Source organism: Lynx rufus, unplaced genomic scaffold (assembly GCF_022079265.1).
Source record: "Lynx rufus isolate CCGP_SWC_20201006 ecotype Redwood Valley unplaced genomic scaffold, mLynRuf1.p SCAF_9, whole genome shotgun sequence".
NCBI classification, from domain to species: Eukaryota; Metazoa; Chordata; class Mammalia; order Carnivora; family Felidae; genus Lynx; species Lynx rufus.
Window position 1 is genome coordinate 12224306 of NW_025814897.1, and position 18501 is coordinate 12242806.

Sequence of the window (18501 nt, forward strand, 5' to 3'; positions counted from 1 at the left end):
CCGCCTGGCTGCACACTGTAAATTATATTTCCTTTTAAAGGGGACGTGTCTCTTTTATTTCTCTGTCGCCCCTCCTGCATATTAAACTTTACGGTACAGAAACGGACCCGGCTCATCCTCTGGAGCCAGCTCGCTTCTGTGACTTTCCACGTTGCTCTCCGAAGAACCAGAAAGGAAACGGGTAGCGACATCCCCTGCTTCTCCACCTGACTCCGTTTCCTTCTTTCAGTCCTTTCTTTTCTCCCTTTTATCCAGGGGGCGAGTTTTCATTATCCCATTATTCTAAAAGGTACCTGAGATGATGTGGATTCTTAGAATCCATTTTTGAGTAGCCTAAACAAGGGTTCTAGCGAGAGAAAATTTACCGGGACCCAACCCAGAGGGTTTTTAGCATTTCGGAAAGACGTGAGTGTTGGGTAGTATCATGCTTGGGTGGGCAGGGGTGGGAGTGAATCGGTGGGGACGGAAGGGAGGTCAGTTTCTGAACAGTTGCCTCTGTTCATTTGGTTCACTCCGGAATGAAACCCTTTCCTCTGAGCAGAATGAAATGAAGATCACCTGGTTCCTCTCTGTGATGCAACAGAGAAAGCCATGGCACAGGTGCGAAAGGGCTAGATGTCAGTGGACCAGTGCCCATGGGTGAAGTGCAGGTTGAGGGAGCTGGTGGGTCCGCCCTTCACTCCCTGGGACCTGGGGTCTGGCCTGGAGCTGCTGGGTCCTTTTAATTGTTTATTCCTCTCTGTCTAGGAAAGCCACCTCCACCCTCCGTCCTTCCTGGGAAATTCTCTCTGTGTCTCTGTCTCCATAAAACGAAGGCAGGGCAGCCTTGAATAAGGTGTAATCAGACTGTGCTTAAACTCTGCCGTTGCTAAGACTTTAATTCCAAGAGCTTGACCTGTCCTGCCCTCACTCTTGGTATCTACCTTTGTGCGGGAGCTTTTTATATTTTAATTTGCTTCTGAATGTCCTGCAAAATTAACGGTGTACGCACTCTTCCCTTTTTGGCCATTGTGTGCGGTACAGTATGGGAAGCCTGGCGGTGCCTCTGATAGCCTGGTTACCGTGGGAATGAATGGCTACCACAGTCTCAGGCTCCCAGCCCTCCTTTTAATTGTTGACAGTAAAAAGCGTTTAAATGCTGCTTAATTTGTAATCATCTTCTGGGGGGGAAAGGAGAAGAACCATTAAAATGTCAGTAAAATGAATACGTCCTTCTCTCTCTTTCTCTTTTTTTTTTTTTTTTTTGGTTGGGTTTTGTTTATTTATATGCGGTTGCTTTTTCTTTTCATTGCCTGATGTTTGTCAGATATTGAAATGGCCCTGAAACAATCAACATTTCACTTTATTTTGAATATCTGTCCCCCCTCCAACCCCTGCTCTCCTCCCCAACCCCTCCTGTCTCTCTGGGTCTTTGTCTGGCCTCTGACTGTCTCTCCTTGTCTGTCCCTCCCTGCCTTTCTCTCTGGACCTCCTCCTACATCCACCTCACTGTCTGTGAAATACATCGGGGTTTACAGGTCTTTAAGACCCAAGCTGAGTTGCTTTTTCCCAGAGACCCCTCTTCTGGGCCCTGGCTCCTCCCCTGGGGGCCTCAAGATGACTTGGGGGATGCTCGGAACCAGAGAGATTGAGTCTCTATAGAAAATGTCTTGTCCACTTGATGAACAGAAGAGATAAACAAGACCTGGTAAGAACTTATTACACAAATAAGGACATCGGGTCTCATCTTCAGGCAGAACCGCCGTACCCCCTCCTGAAGCTCTGGACCCGACCCACTGCTCGGAATTGCAGTGCCTGGGGCCCCCGGGTGGCTCAGTCGGTTAAACATCCTACTCTTGATTTCCGTTCAGGTCGTGATCTCGGGGTCCATGAGTTTGAGGTCTGCATCGGGCTCCGCACTCTCAGTGCTTGGGATTCTCTCTCTTTCCCTCTCTCTCTGCCCCTAATCGCCCCTCACCTGTCTCTCTCTGAAAGTAAATAAATAAACTTAAAAAGAAATTGCAGTACCTGCCATGTGGGGGCACAGGGCCCTAGGGAAATGAGACCACTGGCTTCAGAGAGTCTGGTTCTCTTGCTCACCCTCTCCGAGGGTCACTCTTTGGCTTTTTTATCACAGCAGTGTGGGGGGCATGGGAGAGGAAGCTTTGCTCCCCTCTCTCTCATCTCATCGGCCAAACCATCGCCTAGTACAGAGGCTCGGAGGTATCTTCAGACCCAGCGACTCCAGAATTGCCCTTCTGATCGTATGGCCAGTTTTGGAAGGAACTAAGCAGGTAATTGCTGGTCCCTTGAGAGAAAGGACCTAGCACGTTCTTTCAAGTCTTGCTTTCCTCATCTTCCTAAAATCCCCTAAAATTCCCTCTCTCACAGGGCTTGAGAAGGACTTAGGGGTGACAGACCTAGATTGGCCCCTAGTGATCCATGTAGGTCTCTTCTTTGCCTCACCTGGTGACTGTCCCCCTGCGAGCCTAAGACGGTGGTTTCTAGTGAAGCCTTGAGATTCTCTTTCACTAAAAGAAGGCTTTCTAGGCAGACTCTGAGGGAGAAATGCCTTCACCACATCTCAGTGGAAGAAGGATCTTTCAGTCTTCCAGCATGCTCTCCCATAGGCCTAGAATAATTGACTGTTGCAGTAGGAGGGAAAGTTTTCAAGGGTCATTTATTATCACCTTCATTTTTCTAGTGAGGAAACGGAGACCCAGAGATGTCTAGTAACCTACTCAGGAGTGCACAGTGACTTAGTCACTGAGCCAGGATTGGAGGACAGGCCTTCTGGCTGAAGACCTCAGTGCTTTCCATTCTTCACCCTCTTCAGTTGGTGAAAAGTCCTAGGAAAGGGTAGGGCAGGAGGACAATGGCAGGATAATTAGCCTGGCCTGTCCTTTCCCACATCACACGCTTCAGGGGCTCTTTTCCCAGAAGCTACCAGGACCAGCCGAGTTAGAGACTGGGTGATCCTAGCTTCTTACAGTCCAGCTCATGCCGTCTACGGAGAGCTGAGGGCACAGAGCGGAATGCATGCCAGATGGATTGCAGGAGGAACCCACTGGAGCTTTCTGTGTGCTACCCACCTACCCCAGGGGTGCCAAGTCCGGAGCCTTTGGGAACCCCGAGGGTAGACCACTGCCTGTCTATCCTGTAGAAGGGCAGTGTAGAGGAATCGAGGAAGGCAGCTCTCTGTATCTCGGGAGGAGAGGCTGCACCCGGGTCCCTCAAGGCAGCACTCTGTTCACCTGCTCGGTCCATCTCCCCTGTCCGTCTCCTCTCAGATTGGCCCCGTCTCAGAGGCAGCTCTCCTCTCCCAGATGGGCAGGACCTGGGAGAAGCTCCTGATCCCCGGGGCTGGGCGACTGCAGGCTGCCCCTTCCCTCTCAGGGCTGTTGAAGTTGGTCCAATTTTTCAATCGTGGGCCAATTAGTTTCACAAATGGGGGCCCCCGTGGTGCCAGGGCACATTTGTTCCGGGCCTGCGCACTGGCCGGGCCCCATTGTCCTGCCTCCCGCCCCCGTGTGGGCCCATTGTCCTCGCCCCCAGCAGGGGCTGCTTACCGCTGATTTATACGGGCAGGCGTCCTGCGGGCTCCAGGCTGCACCGCCACAGCTGGCGGAGGTGCTTAAGGCCGCGGACCCTGCGACCTTTGCCCCAGTCCTGCTGTCATTTTGAAAGTTACAGACCGGAGGGCTGCATACCTCTCCGGATTTACTTCCCACCCCAAGCCCACCCCCTATTCTCTCTCTCTGTCTCTCCCTCTCTCTCTCTCTCTCTCTTCCTTTCCTTCTTCCTCTTCTTCTTGCTCTTGTGGTGGAAATTTGGATTCACTCTGGAATGTCTGAAAGGGTTCAGGTACATGACTAGGTAGTGGCTGCAGGTATAGGTGGGAAGAGGAGAGAGGTGCCTGGTGTGGAGGTCGCTGATGCTTCCCCTGGTGTGGCTTTTAATCCTGGGTTCTGTTCCCTACTTCCGCATCAGATGCTGGGGTGGGGGGAATGAAGGAGGAGGTTCCCATCAGTTTGACGTAGTGCAGTTGAGTTTGCCCTTGGCGCCTTTCCTGCTAGGGGCCATACACCCTGGGAAGCGTAGCCCGCCATGAGGGCGCGCCAGTGGGGAGGCGGTCATGTAACCAGGCAGCACAGCCCAGCCCAGCCCAGCACAGCACAGACCGGATCTCATTGTAACCTGTTGACTCTGTTGCCAACCAAACTCCCACTTTTCCTCCTCCGTTTTGCTTCCTTTCCTTCCTCTTCCACCCCTTTTTCTCGTCCCCCTCCTCCAGTTTCTCCTCCTCTCCGGCTCGTTTGTTGGAGTGATTGACAAAATTAGTAAATCCATTCATGTTACTTTTATTGTGCAGGTCTCAATAAATCCCCTGTGTCCGGGGTGCACCTTAATGAGCTAGTGAGCTGACAAATTTGTTTACTGTAGCTGGAGGTGCCGAGTAATGAAATGCACTTGTGTCTGCAGCTCACTGCTAAACAAATACATGGCTTTCTGGGAGCCAGCGTTGCTAGCTGCTGCCTCAGGACGCGGCCCACATTCCCCCAGAGACCGCAAGGGTGTGCGCGCGCACGTGTGCAGGGGTGTGTGCTTTGAGAAATGTAATCGCTCACCCGTCCCCGGCTCAGTTTTAAAACAAATTTGAATCAGCTGTTCTGGCTCCTCCCCTTTCTGGTTATTCATTGAGAACTCTCTGTTCCTTGGACTGATGCTATGAAGCCATAACCGTCCCCCTTTCCCTTGTGGAAATGGAAGGTTATAGAGACAGCTTTCCAGGATTCAGGAAAGGGAAAAGGGGTGGGGAGGGCTGGATAAAGAGACTGGAATTGACCAGAAGACTAGATGCTAAGGTTTTTAGCTCTTGGCTTGGTTTGAGAAGATGTAACTGAACAGATGATCAAAGGTGTCCCAGCGGCAGGTGACTCTATATGTCGGAGACAAGCACCCGTGCACAGACTTGCGGCTGATCTGGTTTGAGGTGGGCCTTCCAAGATGTTTTCTTAGCCTCCTCTACCTGTTGTGGCGGGGAGACCAACAGCAGTGAAGGAAACAGTGGGGCTGGTCTCCCACACTCGGAAGCTGTCTTTCTTGGAGTCATTGGTCTGACACTGTCTCGGGCTGGGCAGACCGCGCCCTCACTGTGCTCACAGCTAGCCTCCTGAAGAAGCCTGGGAATTCCGGAGCTCCACGCACATGATCCTGCAACACGTGCCTGAGAGAAGAGATAGCAAGGGAGCTCTTGACCCTTTCTCCAGTAGATCCCTTGAAAAGGAGCCAAACCCTAAATGATGGTACAGGGGGAGCCAAAAGGGAGGCGCTCCTGCCGATGTCATGGCTGGACATTTATTTCCTTTCCGTGTGCTCTGTGTCCCTGCCCCCTCCACACCTGTAGCCTTCTCCATCCTCTTGAGATGCAGACAGAGTCTTCCCGCCTTCGGTGTGAGTCAGCCTTGGACCGCTCGTCTCCGTCTTTTTCTTGCGCACAGTGGATGATGCAGTTCTGCTTTACCAACGAAGGGGGTGGGGGGAGGAGGGAGAAAGCTGAGGAGCAGGGAGAGGCGGCAGTCTCATCAATAGCTTTGATGTGTGGCTACTGGGGCTGCCCGTGACTGGCAATGGCATCCGGGAGGTCAGAGGAAGTATAGAAAGACATGTCTGATGGATTTGGGGGTCAGACGGGGGGGGGGGGCGGGGAGGGGTGGGGGGGGAGGGTAGGAGACGGTTTCAGTTTAAACCAAGGTTTTCACAGCCCCTGAAAGTTGACATTTTCTTCCTCTGGGGACAAAAAAAAAACCTGTTGGCGGTTGCAGGGGAAGCATCTCTTCCTTGGCTTGCTTTGGTGGGGTTGGACATGACAAGCCCATCCGTGGTGCGTGTGCACGCACATACGCACACAGAGTGCACACAGTCCAGCACATGCACACGTGGCAGTCATAGCTAGCTTACCAAAAAAAGCCAGAGTATATTTAGATCCCTTTGCTCTTTTGATTAAGAAACTGCTTATGCTGGAGATAATAAGAGCCTTGTTCCAAGAAGGTGTCGCACCTGAACATCTCCTCCAGCTGTGTACCCCTCTGATCCTGTTCCTTCCTTTCTATTAAAGAGCTAATTGGTATGTAAATGGCACAGGTGTAAACATGAGGGTTTTTGTGGCTCATAATTTCAGACCCAGTCATCACCTGGGTGAAATAAATATCCTGGGTCTATGTCACCCCTCCTGCCCCCTGTTCCACCCTGGCCTTGGCTTTCTCCCATTTTTTGGCTATAATTAAACTGGTTTTAAATTGAGAGTCTGTGAGTCGTACGTGCCCTGAAGCCAAAACGGGCTGTGCTACCCTTGGGGGTGGAGGATGGCTGAGGTGTGGGTCACCGTCTCCAGAGACAGAAGTGAGGCAAAAGGAAGCCCAGATGTTTGCACGGGCTCTGCCCACATTACCCGGAACCATGCTTTTCATTCAGGAGGTTATTTCGTTCCATACCCTCCTCTTATCTCCAGTTATAAGCCGTTTCAGGCAGACATCCTTGGAACACAGCCCAAGACTGAGCTCCAGTCAGTCTTCAGAAGAGCAGAGGAGGTACTGTTCTTTGACCTGATAAATTATTTCCTTGGACCAAGGCTAATTTATGTATCCGATTTACATCGAAATTTACAGATTGATAGGAAACAATACATTTTGTAGAATTTACATACTCAGAAAGATTTGTCGTTTGCCTCATCACAGCCCTGGGACATTGGTGTTGGAAAAGGCAGGTGAGTTAGGAATGCCGTTTCCTAGAGGAAGAAATGAGGCCAAGGGCAGGGGCTGCTTGGCCCAGGGTCACAAAGCCAGGAAGGCAGTGCCTCTGGGCCAGAACGGAGGTCTCTTTCACTGCACTGGTGGTCTCAGTCTTTGCTTCTGAGCAACAGAGCTCAGACACAGAGTGAGAACTGGGGAGTCCTGTCCAGCCCACCAGACAGACACGAGAGGCCCCAACAAGATCAGATGGCTGTGGGTCACTCAGTATCACTAATTGCCAAGGAGAGTCTCCCTGGAAGTGCTCAGGAATGGCTTCATTTGGTCTGAGCTTGCTTCAGCTCTCGGGTCTGGCTGTCTGCACCGGGACTGCCCCTACCCCCCGCCCCCTCTGCCCTTTGTGGTTTGTCTCCCAGCTCCTTACTTATTCTTTTACGCACCATGCAGTTACTGAGTGCCTGCTCTGTGCTGGGCCCTGCGCTCTGTGTCGGGGAACACAGAGATGAAGCGAACAGCTCCTGCTTTAGAGGGTTTACAATCTCTTAGGCAGAACTGAGTGTCAAAAATAAATGCATCAGAGGCTTTTATGTGCTGTAGTCATGAAGGCTTAGAGGAAGAAGATGTTCTTGGCCCTGAGTCCTAAATGGTGTAACTCATCCAGGGTGCCTTCTCTAGAGTGCACTCCTGGAAGCAGCCGCCCTGAGTCGACGGAACAATGTAGGCTCGTATGTTGTGTGGGGCTGCGGTGATCCCTAAGCGGCTCACTTGCTGCAGGAGTATGCCCAGGCTAAGGGCGGGACGTGGAGGCTGGAATCCAGCCTCTTTGCTCGTGAGAGCTGTGCACCCAGGTGACCGTCTGTGTCTGCCCAGAGGAAGGGGCGTGACTTTCTAAGTCAGACAGGGGCGTCGTCCGGGCCGGTAGTGGCTCTGGCTACCACTTTATCGTTCTGCAACTCTCACGGGTATCTCGTTCGTCACCATCTCAGCAACTACAGGCGGTGTGGCAAAGGATGAGCACAGCCCGGTCCAGAGAAGTTCAGTGACATGCTCAGGATCACAGAGCAAGCGAGTGGCAGACCAAGACCTCTGTGCTGCTTTTGTCTTCCTTCAGTATGATTACTGAAGATTTTCTGCCAACGGTGGAGCCTCCTCCCGTCTCCCCAGTGTGGTCTCGGGCACGAAGTCTCTCTGTAGCGTCAGAAAGAGCACCGAGTATGTCTGGAGCTCAGGCGTTGAAAGGAGCCGAGTGTTTTAACACTGCCCGGCCCTCTTGCCCGGCTGCACACCTCACTGCAGCTAATGAATTTGCTAATACAATTTTCTAGATAATTTTATTTCCATAGTCCCACGTTTTAATGTGTTTCCAAAAGCTAGCATTTATTTGCTTAATCTCCCAGTGTAATAGAATCTGCCTTGACTCATCATACATGCGAACAATCAGCTAGGCAGAAACTACAGCAAATTGTTTAATAACTCAAATCTAGTCTCTAGATTTTTAGCTTGCATGCACCACTGGCTTCTCTTGTGTCTCCTCCACTTCTCCCCCCGCCACCTTTTCCTTTTTGCTTTTTAAACATTTTTCCATCTCCTCAGCTGTTGGTCTCCAAACAGAAGGAAGGGGAGAGTGGATATGGGACCTCTGAGGCCCCTTCTCTTCATTTCTGCACCGAGGCCGGTGTGTCAGTGGCCAAGGAGAGCCCCTGAGCCTCATGAGATGTCCCAGGAAGGGGAGAGGGACCTTTGCAGGGACATTGCAGCCTTTCCTTCCCGCGTGGGGATTATGTAACTTGAAACCTGGCACAGAGCTGACTATCTGGGACTGTAGGTGTACCATGCTTCCCACCTCCAGCCCGGGCCTCAGTTCTCCCCCCCTCCTCCGGTCCTCACAGCCCGTACCCGAGTCTCGTCCCCACCCACCTCCAGTGCTGTCAAAAAAGCCATCCGCTGTCTCCCTGCTTCCGATCACTTGCTGCTGCTCTTGGTCCCCACGTGACCCTGGGGGCGTTGTCCTCGCATGCAGGTTGGGTCACGCCGGCACCCCCGTCCTTTCATGGCATCGCATGGCCTGTAGCATGACGTGTGATCTGTCCCACCTGGCGATGTGGCCCCGGTGGTCTGACCCTCCGCTAACGTCCCCTGTTTGTGTCTGTCCTCAGGGCCTGCTCCGAGATTTTCTTGAGGTGTTTCCTTGCTTATCCCAGCCCCTGGACCTCTCCTCCGGCTCCTTGGCTGCTTAATGCTCTTGATTTCTCAAAGCCAAAGTTTTCATGGGGTCACCCTGTCTTGTCCCCTGGTGGGTCATCGACCTGCCTGGGAACTAGTCTGGGTCCCTATGTGTGTGCTTGAACTCAGCATCCCCCTGGTCACTTAGCACAGTGCCTACACTTAGTGACGTTCATGGAGTGTGCCGGCCGGACACGAAGAGGGTCCAGGCCATCCTGAGAAGTATGGATGGCCTAGTGGGGGCAGCTTTGAGGAGCCTGCGGAAGACCAAGAGGGCAGAGAGCTGCGGTATCCCCAGTCAGTCCTGCTGGGTGTACCAGCCCTTGGAACTCCTCTGGGCTTGGCTTTTTGGGCTTGGGGTATCCTGCTGGGACTGTCACGGTCCCTCTGACCCAGGCACCTTCCACAGCCGGGGATTTCAGGGGATGCTAAAGGAGCACTGTGGGCCGCTGAAGGGCTTAGCTGGCCCAGGAGGCCTGCCCCAGCTGACCAGTTTAAGGCAGCTGTTTGACATCTGGCTTAATCGGGGCGGTGCTCGGGGCCCTCGGGATGAATCAGCCAGGGCAGCTGTCTCACTGCACACATTGCAGATGGACTGCCCCCATGGGCGTGTTCACCTGCTGGACGGACACCGGCTGCTCACTGTCGGCTTCTGCCCCGCAGACCACCCCCTCAGGCAGGTGGAGCCGAGCACCCCGGCACCTCCTGGGGTTTTCGCTGGCCCTCGGAGGTTGGGAGGCTTCAGAGGGCTGTACCTTGTGACTCCGCTTGCGGTCCCCTCCCACTGGCCACGGCGGTCTCACTGTTGCCAGAGTGGGCCCTGCAGGCCCGGGGGCCCCCGGACCAAGCTGGGTTAGTGCTGGTGTGCTGGCATCATCACTGTGCCCCTTCTAGGAGAGGCCTGGACAGATTGCACACCCAGAAGAACATAGGGGCCTGGCCCTGTGCTTTCTAAAGTCAGACAGACCTTGGGCATTTTCAAATCCCAGCTCTGCCTCTTCGGACTGTGTGACCTTAGGCAGGTTATTTAACCGCTCTGTTTTTCCATTCGTAAAAAAGAGGGAGGAGGATGCCTGCCTAGTGGGGTTGGTTGCAAGTTTTCAATGAGATGGTGGCACAGGTAAGCAGCGGCACAACACCTGTATTCTTCCTATCCCTCGTGCGTGCTGAGGCCGGGAGCGAAACCGCGCTCCCGCTTTGTGCCCGGCCTTCCCTGGACCTGGATGCAGGCAGCGACTGCTGGCAGGATGGAGCATGGCTCCAGCTGCCCAGGCCTCTGAGCATCTGCAGGGGTGGCTGTGGAGGGAGGGGGAGGGTCTGGCCGTCCCACTAGTTCATCTTAAACCCAGCCACGAATGGGACTGAGGCAGCGAGAGTAGACCACCGCTTTGCTGTCTCCGTTGGGCGACCCGGGAGTCCTCATGCTGTCCTTCTCTTCACCCCACTACCTATGTGAAGCTCCTTGATTCCACACAGAATAGGCAGAACTCCACCCTTCCTTCCCCTCTGGGCTGGGTTGACAGATGCTAGGCTTGTCTACCCTTCCCACTTACTTGCATCCTTCACACAGGGCAGGGCGATGCAGGGCTGAGCACAGGTTATATCACCCAGATGTCACCAAGAGGGGAGAGATGAGCTTCCCAGGGGAGCTGACACGCTGAGGGAAACAGGATCCAAAATGGCGGGCAATGAGCCACCAGTTAGGACTCAGATGGTGGGTGTAGATGCTTCCTCATGGGCTGCTGTACCCAGAATGGCTGTGGTTCCAGAACAGGTTGATCAGAAAGCGGGCTGATAATAGAAAATGGCAGCCTGTTTGTGTAGGGTACCATAATTCACCTGTGCTCCTGATGAGTGCAGGGAATGACCAGACAGAGTGAAATGGAAATCTCACGGCGCTCATTAGCTTAAAGCCCTTTGACAATTGCCCATTGGTCTTGGGACGCAGCCTAAACATCTTCACGTGGTTTTCGAGACCCCACATGACCTGGCCCTGCCTGCTGGTTTGGCCTTCCCCTCCACTGTCTCCCCGTCTCTCCAGCTGTGTTGTTCTTCTCTCTGATCCTCCGATCAACTACGTTTCTTTCCAGAGTGTTCAGGGATGCTCTCTCCCGGGTGCGGGGTGACATCTACAACGGCAGCAGAGACTTTGTCCGGTTTTCCATGGTTATATCCCCAGTGCCCAAAAGAGAGTGCCCCTTATAGAAGGTACTAGAATAATATTTGTTGAATGAATGGACTCTTAAGTGAAAGGAAGAGAGAGCTGGTTAAAAGAATAGGGTCTGTTGGGTAGCCTGGTTGGCTCAGTCAGTTAAGCTCAGCTTCAGCTCAGGTCGTGATCTCGCGGTTCATGGGTTCCAGCCCCGCATTGGGCTCTGTGCTGACAGCTCAGAGCCTGGAGCCTGCTTCGGATTCTGTGTCTACCTATTTCTCTGACTCTCCCCTGCTCACACTCTGTTTCTATCTCTCTCTCAAAAATAAACAAACATTAAAAAAAAAAATTAAAAGAAAGGAATAGAGTCTGTGGCTAGCCTCCGGAGAGGATTCAGACCCAGGCAGCCGGCGTTCGAACGGCGTGTCTGCAGCTTCCGAACTCTGGGGGAGCTTTGGACAAGTTGCCCAGTCTGTCTGTGTGCCTCATTTGCCTTATCTGAAAGGTGAGGTGGTAGACATGGGATTTTAAAGCAGTTATGCTCGAGCAATGGCTTGGGTGCATACCGTCTTCGTTACCGTGATTCCTCACAGAGGCCACCCTGACTTCCCAGTACCCCGCCTTTGACACAGCACTACACGCGGCCGCTGACGCACATTTATTGTTGCGACGCATCCGATCCTCTCTTTCTCCTCTCTCTTTAGGTTCCGTGAGGGTGAGCGGTAAGTTGATGTTGTCCACCATTGCAGTGGCACACTGGGTGCTCCATCAACGCTGGGTGTGCCTTTGGGTTTGCCCCTGAGCTTGGGGGATTGGAGGCACTGGTCCTGGCTCTGGCTCTTGCTCTCTCGTCTGGACCTGGACGAGTAAAGAATGGCCTTGCGCTCCGCCCCGCTGAGGCTCTCCCCGCTCCTCTTTCCCACAGGCACGGACATGGCTGTCTTCTGTCTGCTGTGCGGGAAGCGTTTCCAGGCTCAGAGCGCGCTCCAGCAGCACATGGAGGTCCACGCGGGCGTGCGCAGCTACACCTGCAGCGAGTGCAACCGCACCTTCCCCAGCCACACCGCCCTCAAACGTCACCTGCGCTCGCACACAGGTAGGCCCGTGCAGGTGGCGGGTGGATGGTCGGGCTCTCTGGGAAGCCGTGTCTGGATTTACCTCCAAAAACGTGGAGTGGAGCTGTGAGGTCGAGTCGGCCCTCCGCCCTTCTTGGTTCGAGGTGGGCGTGCGGGCGCTTCCGCGGTGCAGGTACGTGTTCGTGGTTCTCCCCATCCCACCCTGGGGGTCTGTGGGTCCCAGTCTCTGTGTGTTCCACACAGCAGGTGCTCGTTAGAGATGCAGGCTCTTGGGTCCCACCTTCGGAAACTTTGACTTAGCGGATGTGGGTGGGGTCCGAGACTCCGCGTCCTTGATATATGTTCTCAAAAGACTCTGAGGCAGGTGGACCCAAAACCTATTTCAGGAAAAAAAACTACCTGTTTGGTCTCAACCATCTGTCGCAGCCTCCACCCCGCGACCATTCGCTCCTGAAGTCCCCCTTGGGCTCCTAAGGGAATGTTGCAGAAGTGGTCCTGCTGGCTCTACAATAACAGAAGCAAATTTTCTATCCTTAGCCCTTAACCTTGCTTAGGGGAGATGATGAGTGTTTATGAACAATGAGCCAGAGGACGGGAGAGGAAGGTGGTTGTGAGTCAGGGGGCTGGGCCCTGTGCCCCACCCTCTAGATGGACCCTGAGGGACCCTCTAGATGGACCCTGAGGGCCGAGGGGCGGATCGATCCCCTAGCAAGGTAATGGGTGACTTAAATTCATTCCTTTCTCTGTGACAAAATTGGGTCTTTACTGACTGTACATGGAGAAAGGAGTGTCCCTCTCTGAGTCTGCATGTGTCTCTGCTTGTGCGTGCTCTGTCCTGGGTTTGGAGTGGGAGTGGGGGACAGGGTGGGGCCGGGGACAGGGTGGACCCGGGAGACAGAGAGGCACACTCCATATCGGGGTGTATAACGGGGTGTTTGCTCATGTCTGTTGGAGGGGGTAGAAAAAGTTGTGTGCCTCAAGACAGGAGATGGTAGGACCCTCTCTCTCCTCATTCTTGGGTCTTGTCACAGCTCTGGGATTAAGTACACAGGCCAGGCCTCTCGTGGGTGGCGGGCTTTGCGGAATGAGGAAGGGGCTTTACTTATCCTGGACCGAGAAGGCCTGTCCTGCCAGTGGTGTGCATCTTCATCAAGGAGCCCCCACCCCCAACCCCGCTCATGCTTTTTGATGCCATTCACTTCAGGGGAGCATATTGCCTTCACATCACTTGATTTGCTTAGAACTATTCAGGCTCGCTGGCATAGGACAAGGAGAGGTCCCATAAGGTAGGTTCCCAACAAGAAGGGCTCAGGAGGAGGGAATATCAATGAGGACTTTCTCTAGTGACTGTATAAGCATCCCCTGTGGTATAGGCACCAGCCTGTCCACACCTCCCCCACTGGGTCCCCAAGTTCAACCTTAATGAACAAAGTGGCCAGTTACCTTTCAACCACTTTGAAGCATGCTGCCGGGTCGAACCAGTGTGGGCTTCATGGGACTTGAATGGTCCTAGCCCTGTGAAGTCCACCCGGGATGTGCCCTGCTCTTCCCTTCTGGGAGTGCAGACGTCAGAATATCACCTGCCCCTGTGTCAGTCATGCACAGATCTGTGGGGAGGGGCTATTCCAGACATAGTTTGGGAGAAGCAACTTGCTTGATCTAGGAAATAGAGCACGTGTGCTACCCACGCACACATATACACACCCATCGATTTTCACCCCGGCGAGGCCCTGTGCACACAAGCCGTATGTATACAGGCCGAGCACACCCCCACACACAATGCCTCATTAATATTCCGTTGTTCTTGGCCCCGTTGCTGCTGGGGCCGGGTGTTTAGCATCGGCAGCTGTGTTTTGTAGGTTAGTCCAGCCGCGCTCTTGGCATTGATGGATCCCTGATTCACACGGCTCATCATATAATAAACTCTCAGCTGTGCTAGAGGGAGGGGCCAGAGGAGGCGCTGGGATGGGGCCGGGCCGGTGCCAGGGAAACCACCAGGTGAGGACAGGCCGCTGGGGTCACAGATGCACTGGGCAGGCCAGAGGGGCTCTAATTAGTCTCGTTTGTCCTGCACTTAATGTCAAGCTCATTAAAGAGGGTACAGAGTTAATCAACGTGCCACAAATTGGATTTTGAGTTCTGCAGCCAGTTTTGTGTACATTTTGGCCACAGTGACACCATTAAGTCTCAGGGTGAGGGTTTTAGGCCAGGTGCTTGCCATGCTTCAAAGTGCATGTGTGTGCGTGTGTCTTTTTTTTTTTTTTTTTTTCCCCTCCGAGTTCCTCTTTACTCCTTTCCCTGGGCTGACTCTGGAGATTTCCTATTCAAACTCATTTAACATGTGATCCACTTCATAATTAAATTCATAAAAATCTGATCAAACAAACCTCTCTGCCTTAACCCTTTGTTTTTTGAACTCTCAGGGCCCCCCTCTGGAGGGGAAGGGCACAGGCGGTGGCTCTCCGCCCCCCGCCTCCCCCGGCCGGGTGGCTGCCGATGTACGTTTTAATTACCGGGCTCTCGCTGAAGTCTCACGTGGCCCTTGGTTTATTTATTTATTTATATCTTAATGAGGATACTGAATCCTTGATTAAAGTCGTTATCATTGCCAATTCGGCAAGGAGGGGAAGTCGGATGTCAGATGGTGGGGGGTGGCTGTGTGTGCAGGCGTCTGCACGGGGAGAGGGGCACACGGGCACAGGCCCGCACAGACTGACCCTCAGCCCCACAGACACACGGCTAATTAGGACCAGCGTGTGCACGGACCTCCGCTCCCTTTGGGTTTGGTGGGGCTGGCGGTCAGGGCCCGGGTGGTCTGCACAAGCCTGGCAGCCAGAGGGCAGGCAGGTGCCGAGAACCCCAGGATTCAGTCCGGCCCCGGATCTGCACGTACCTCTGAGCCAGGGCTGGGCCCCGTAGGTCGGGAGGAATTCGTGTCGAGGGACGGCTCTGCTATTGCGCCTTCTCCTGTCCGACGCTTCGTGGGAGCGCTCCCACCCTACCCCTCTGTGACTTCTTGTGGGGAGAGAGCCTGCAGTGAGCACAGACCCCAGCATCCACTCCCCACAGAGCCCTAAAAACCCTTCAGAACCATCAGAAGAGATGAGAATTTATGTGGGCACAGGGGCCTGCGTTGGAGAGGGGGGAGGTTGGGTTGGCGGCCTGAGGAGGAGAGAGACAAGAGAGTAAAATATCATTTTAAAGAGGAAGTGAAGGCACAGGCATGCGAGTCTATAACGAGGAGGACAATTTATGCCCAGGCACGAGTGCGGTTTGACATGGGGATAATGAAAAAACGTAGGTCATTGTGGATGACTTAAACCTTCAGCAGCTGAAGAAAATGTATGAAATGCAGAGGACATTACACGGTTGGCAGGCTCGCGCATCTGCAGAGGGACAAGTGAAATACAGTGGGCCATTCTTTACCATAAACTGTGGTTGTTGGAGATGCAGCCCAGAGAAATTGTAATTACAGTGACAAGACGAATCAGCGATATTTAAATATTCATGAACAAAGTCTGGGGTGATCAATCTATCTTTATTGTCTGTGCCTTCACTCCTGTAATAAATAAGTAGCTGAAGTCCTCACCTTTCAGCCCCCGAAGCCCCCGCGTTGGGTGGTTCAAAGAAAGTGATGGTGGATCCCCACACCCCGGCTTCTCACCCTCCGGAGGACTGAGGAGTGGGAAGCGCAGGAAGGGAGGCTGATTGGGCACTGATTCCAGGCCATGGACGACAGCTCTCCCCACTGGGTGGAGGGAGCCGGTAACAACTTCATCTACCCCCCAGTTCCCGAGCGCCTGCTCTGGGCGTCCCAGTGCTACGTACCGAGGCAACGGGGATGCATGAGACCCCCTTCTTACCCTGGAGAGGCTTCCACTCTAGAGGCACCGAGGGCATGACAGGAGACACACGGTACAGCGTGTCACTTAGCGGTCTGATGAGTATCGCGTGTCCACACTCTGGGAACCAGATCTGAATCCCGACTCAGCTGCTTACAAGCTGTTTGACCTTAGAGACCATCTATCTCTCAGCCTCTCGTTCTTCTCCTCTGTACAGTGAGAATCCTGTGTTTCTTGCTAAAATAACAAAATGCTAGACATTTCTTCTCTTTTGGGACAGAAGAAAGAGAGTGACTCAATTTGCCTGGAGGGCGGGGGGGTGGCTACAGGGAATCTTCCACACCATGGTGATGTGTGAGCCGGGCTTTGAAGGATGACTAGGAGTTTGCTGGGCAGAAAGCAGAGAGCATAGCTGCTGAAACTAAGGAGGAGGGAGAGAGCAGAAAGCATTTGGACGGGGTGGGGGGTGGGCAGTATGATCTAGTTGTTTCTCAGATTGGAGGGTTTTTTTTGAGGAGGGGGTAGTCAGTCAGGCTAACATGGCTTTTGCCCCTGACCTACAGCAAAGGAAGAGAAGGGAGCCTGAGGAGCTGGGGGACAAGGTTTCAAAGCCCACAGGTCTGCTTTCCCTTTGTGGGGGCCTACTTTCTGGGGATTGCTGTTCATCCCTGAACCAAATGGGCTCTCTCTTCCTGAGACTGGCCCTTGACCCATGGGCAACCGAGGGGCCACAGTAAAGTACGGACCTGTGTGAACACACTATTCACATTGGGAGCTGGAGGGGGGGGCCGGGTCTTTCCATAGTCTTTGGAGAATGGTGGTGAATGCAGGCAGTCTCCTCTTCCTGGTGTACTGAATGTGGCTTGTGGCTCCTAAAGAGGGGGCGGGGAGAGGCAAGGCCTTGATCCAGCCCCTTGTGCCCACAGGCGACCATCCCTACGAGTGTGAGTTCTGTGGCAGCTGCTTCCGGGACGAGAGCACGCTCAAGAGCCACAAACGCATCCACACGGGCGAGAAACCCTATGAGTGCAATGGCTGTGGCAAGAAGTTCAGCCTCAAGCACCAGCTGGAGACGCACTATAGGGTGCATACAGGTACTGAAGACCGGTGAGGGCACCTGAGCTGGGGCAGGGACCTGGGTGAGGGGTAAGGGGCAGGTGGCTCTCCAGGGCAGCCCGGGCGAGGATGGTCCAAGACTTACCCCAAGACTGGAACGTGACTCTGGTGAAGGTTAGCACGATGGCCCAGGTGCCACCGCCCCGGGGTCAAGGCCGAGGCAGACATTGCTAATTGATCATGGCACGCTTTCCAGGGGCCCAGACTGGCCTTGCAGGCAGCCATGCCAACGGCTTGCAGTTTGTGCGTCCTGATTTGGGGTCAAGTTGGCCTGCTTACTGAAAAGTAGAAGCTGGGATGGTTTCTTGTTACTGGGGGTTAGAGTAAGAACTGGGGGGTGGGCACTGAGTCTGGTTAGGATGAGAGCTGAGACACTGTTTGGTTGAGTTCTTCTCAGAGGTCAGAGGGGCAGGTGTATTTACTAACCCCTCTTCGTGTATAATGTTGTAGCATTTCACAGAGCTTTCACATTCCTTTTTATGCAAGAGAAATGTGATCAGAGGGTGGGGTCTGAGGACAGAACGAGTAGACATGGCCATGGTGTCCAGAATTGCCAGATTCGGGGGCAGTGGAAGGCTGGAGCTGGCCTGCAGTGGCCCGTGAAAGCCCATCTTGCCCATCTCTTCCCAAGTGCAGTGACATCACCTCAGTTGCTTAAAAGCAGCCGGGGTCAGAGTAGTCCCAACATGGCCATGGGCAACTGCTACAGAATCGGGCCTTTTTGTAGAGCCAGTTGTTAACTGCTTCCCAGCAGCACATTGCAGGTTGGGGGGACGGTGGGTATTCAGAAGGACCTCCCATGAGGATATGAGGCGTAGTGGAAGCTAGTGGAATCTGGTAAACTTGAAGCCTCCTCTGATCAGGGGAAGCAGCCGTCCTGACCAGAAGACAGTAGGGAGAGGTGACTGAGGGGTGACTGAGGACAGGTTATGCTGGCCGAGGGGAGAGTATGCTTCCATAGGAGGTGGGGGGATAAAGGAGGCAACAAGGAGAGGATGTGTGCTGTCATAGCTGTGTGTTCTTGCCTCCAGCCTGGGCCATAAGGAAAGCCTCGGGTGGGGTGCTTGCTGCTGACAGCTAGAGTCCCTCCCGGTATTTTCCAGAGCCCTGGGGCTTCCTTAGCCCCCTGCTGGGGATGTGACCTGGCGAGCCGATCATTAAATGCATTGGTGGTGACTATTGTAAATAGCAGGTCGATAGTTAGATCACTTTGGCTGTTCATTACTTCATTATTTGCTGGGGCCTCTGCACAGAGGAGTATTGATAGCGAGATGGCTGGCCAGTTAATTACTGTATCGAAACAAGGTTCCCTCACACCCTCTGCTCAGCTCCAGGGGACTCTAACTGGGAGGAGGCTGGGCAGC

The 18501-nt window shown here is 53.7% G+C and overlaps 1 protein-coding gene across 2 annotated transcripts in view; it reads left to right on the forward strand.

The window, feature by feature from the left end:
* The window catches only part of ZBTB16 (zinc finger and BTB domain containing 16), a 192005-nt gene that overhangs the window by 167803 nt on the left and 5701 nt on the right, over window positions 1–18501 (forward strand). For both annotated transcript variants that reach the window (XM_047070986.1, XM_047070987.1), the window contains exons 5-6: window positions 12029–12199; window positions 16948–17115. In XM_047070986.1, the coding sequence (XP_046926942.1) occupies window positions 12029–12199; window positions 16948–17115 (339 nt within the window). The remainder of the gene's footprint in view (window positions 1–12028; window positions 12200–16947; window positions 17116–18501) is intronic.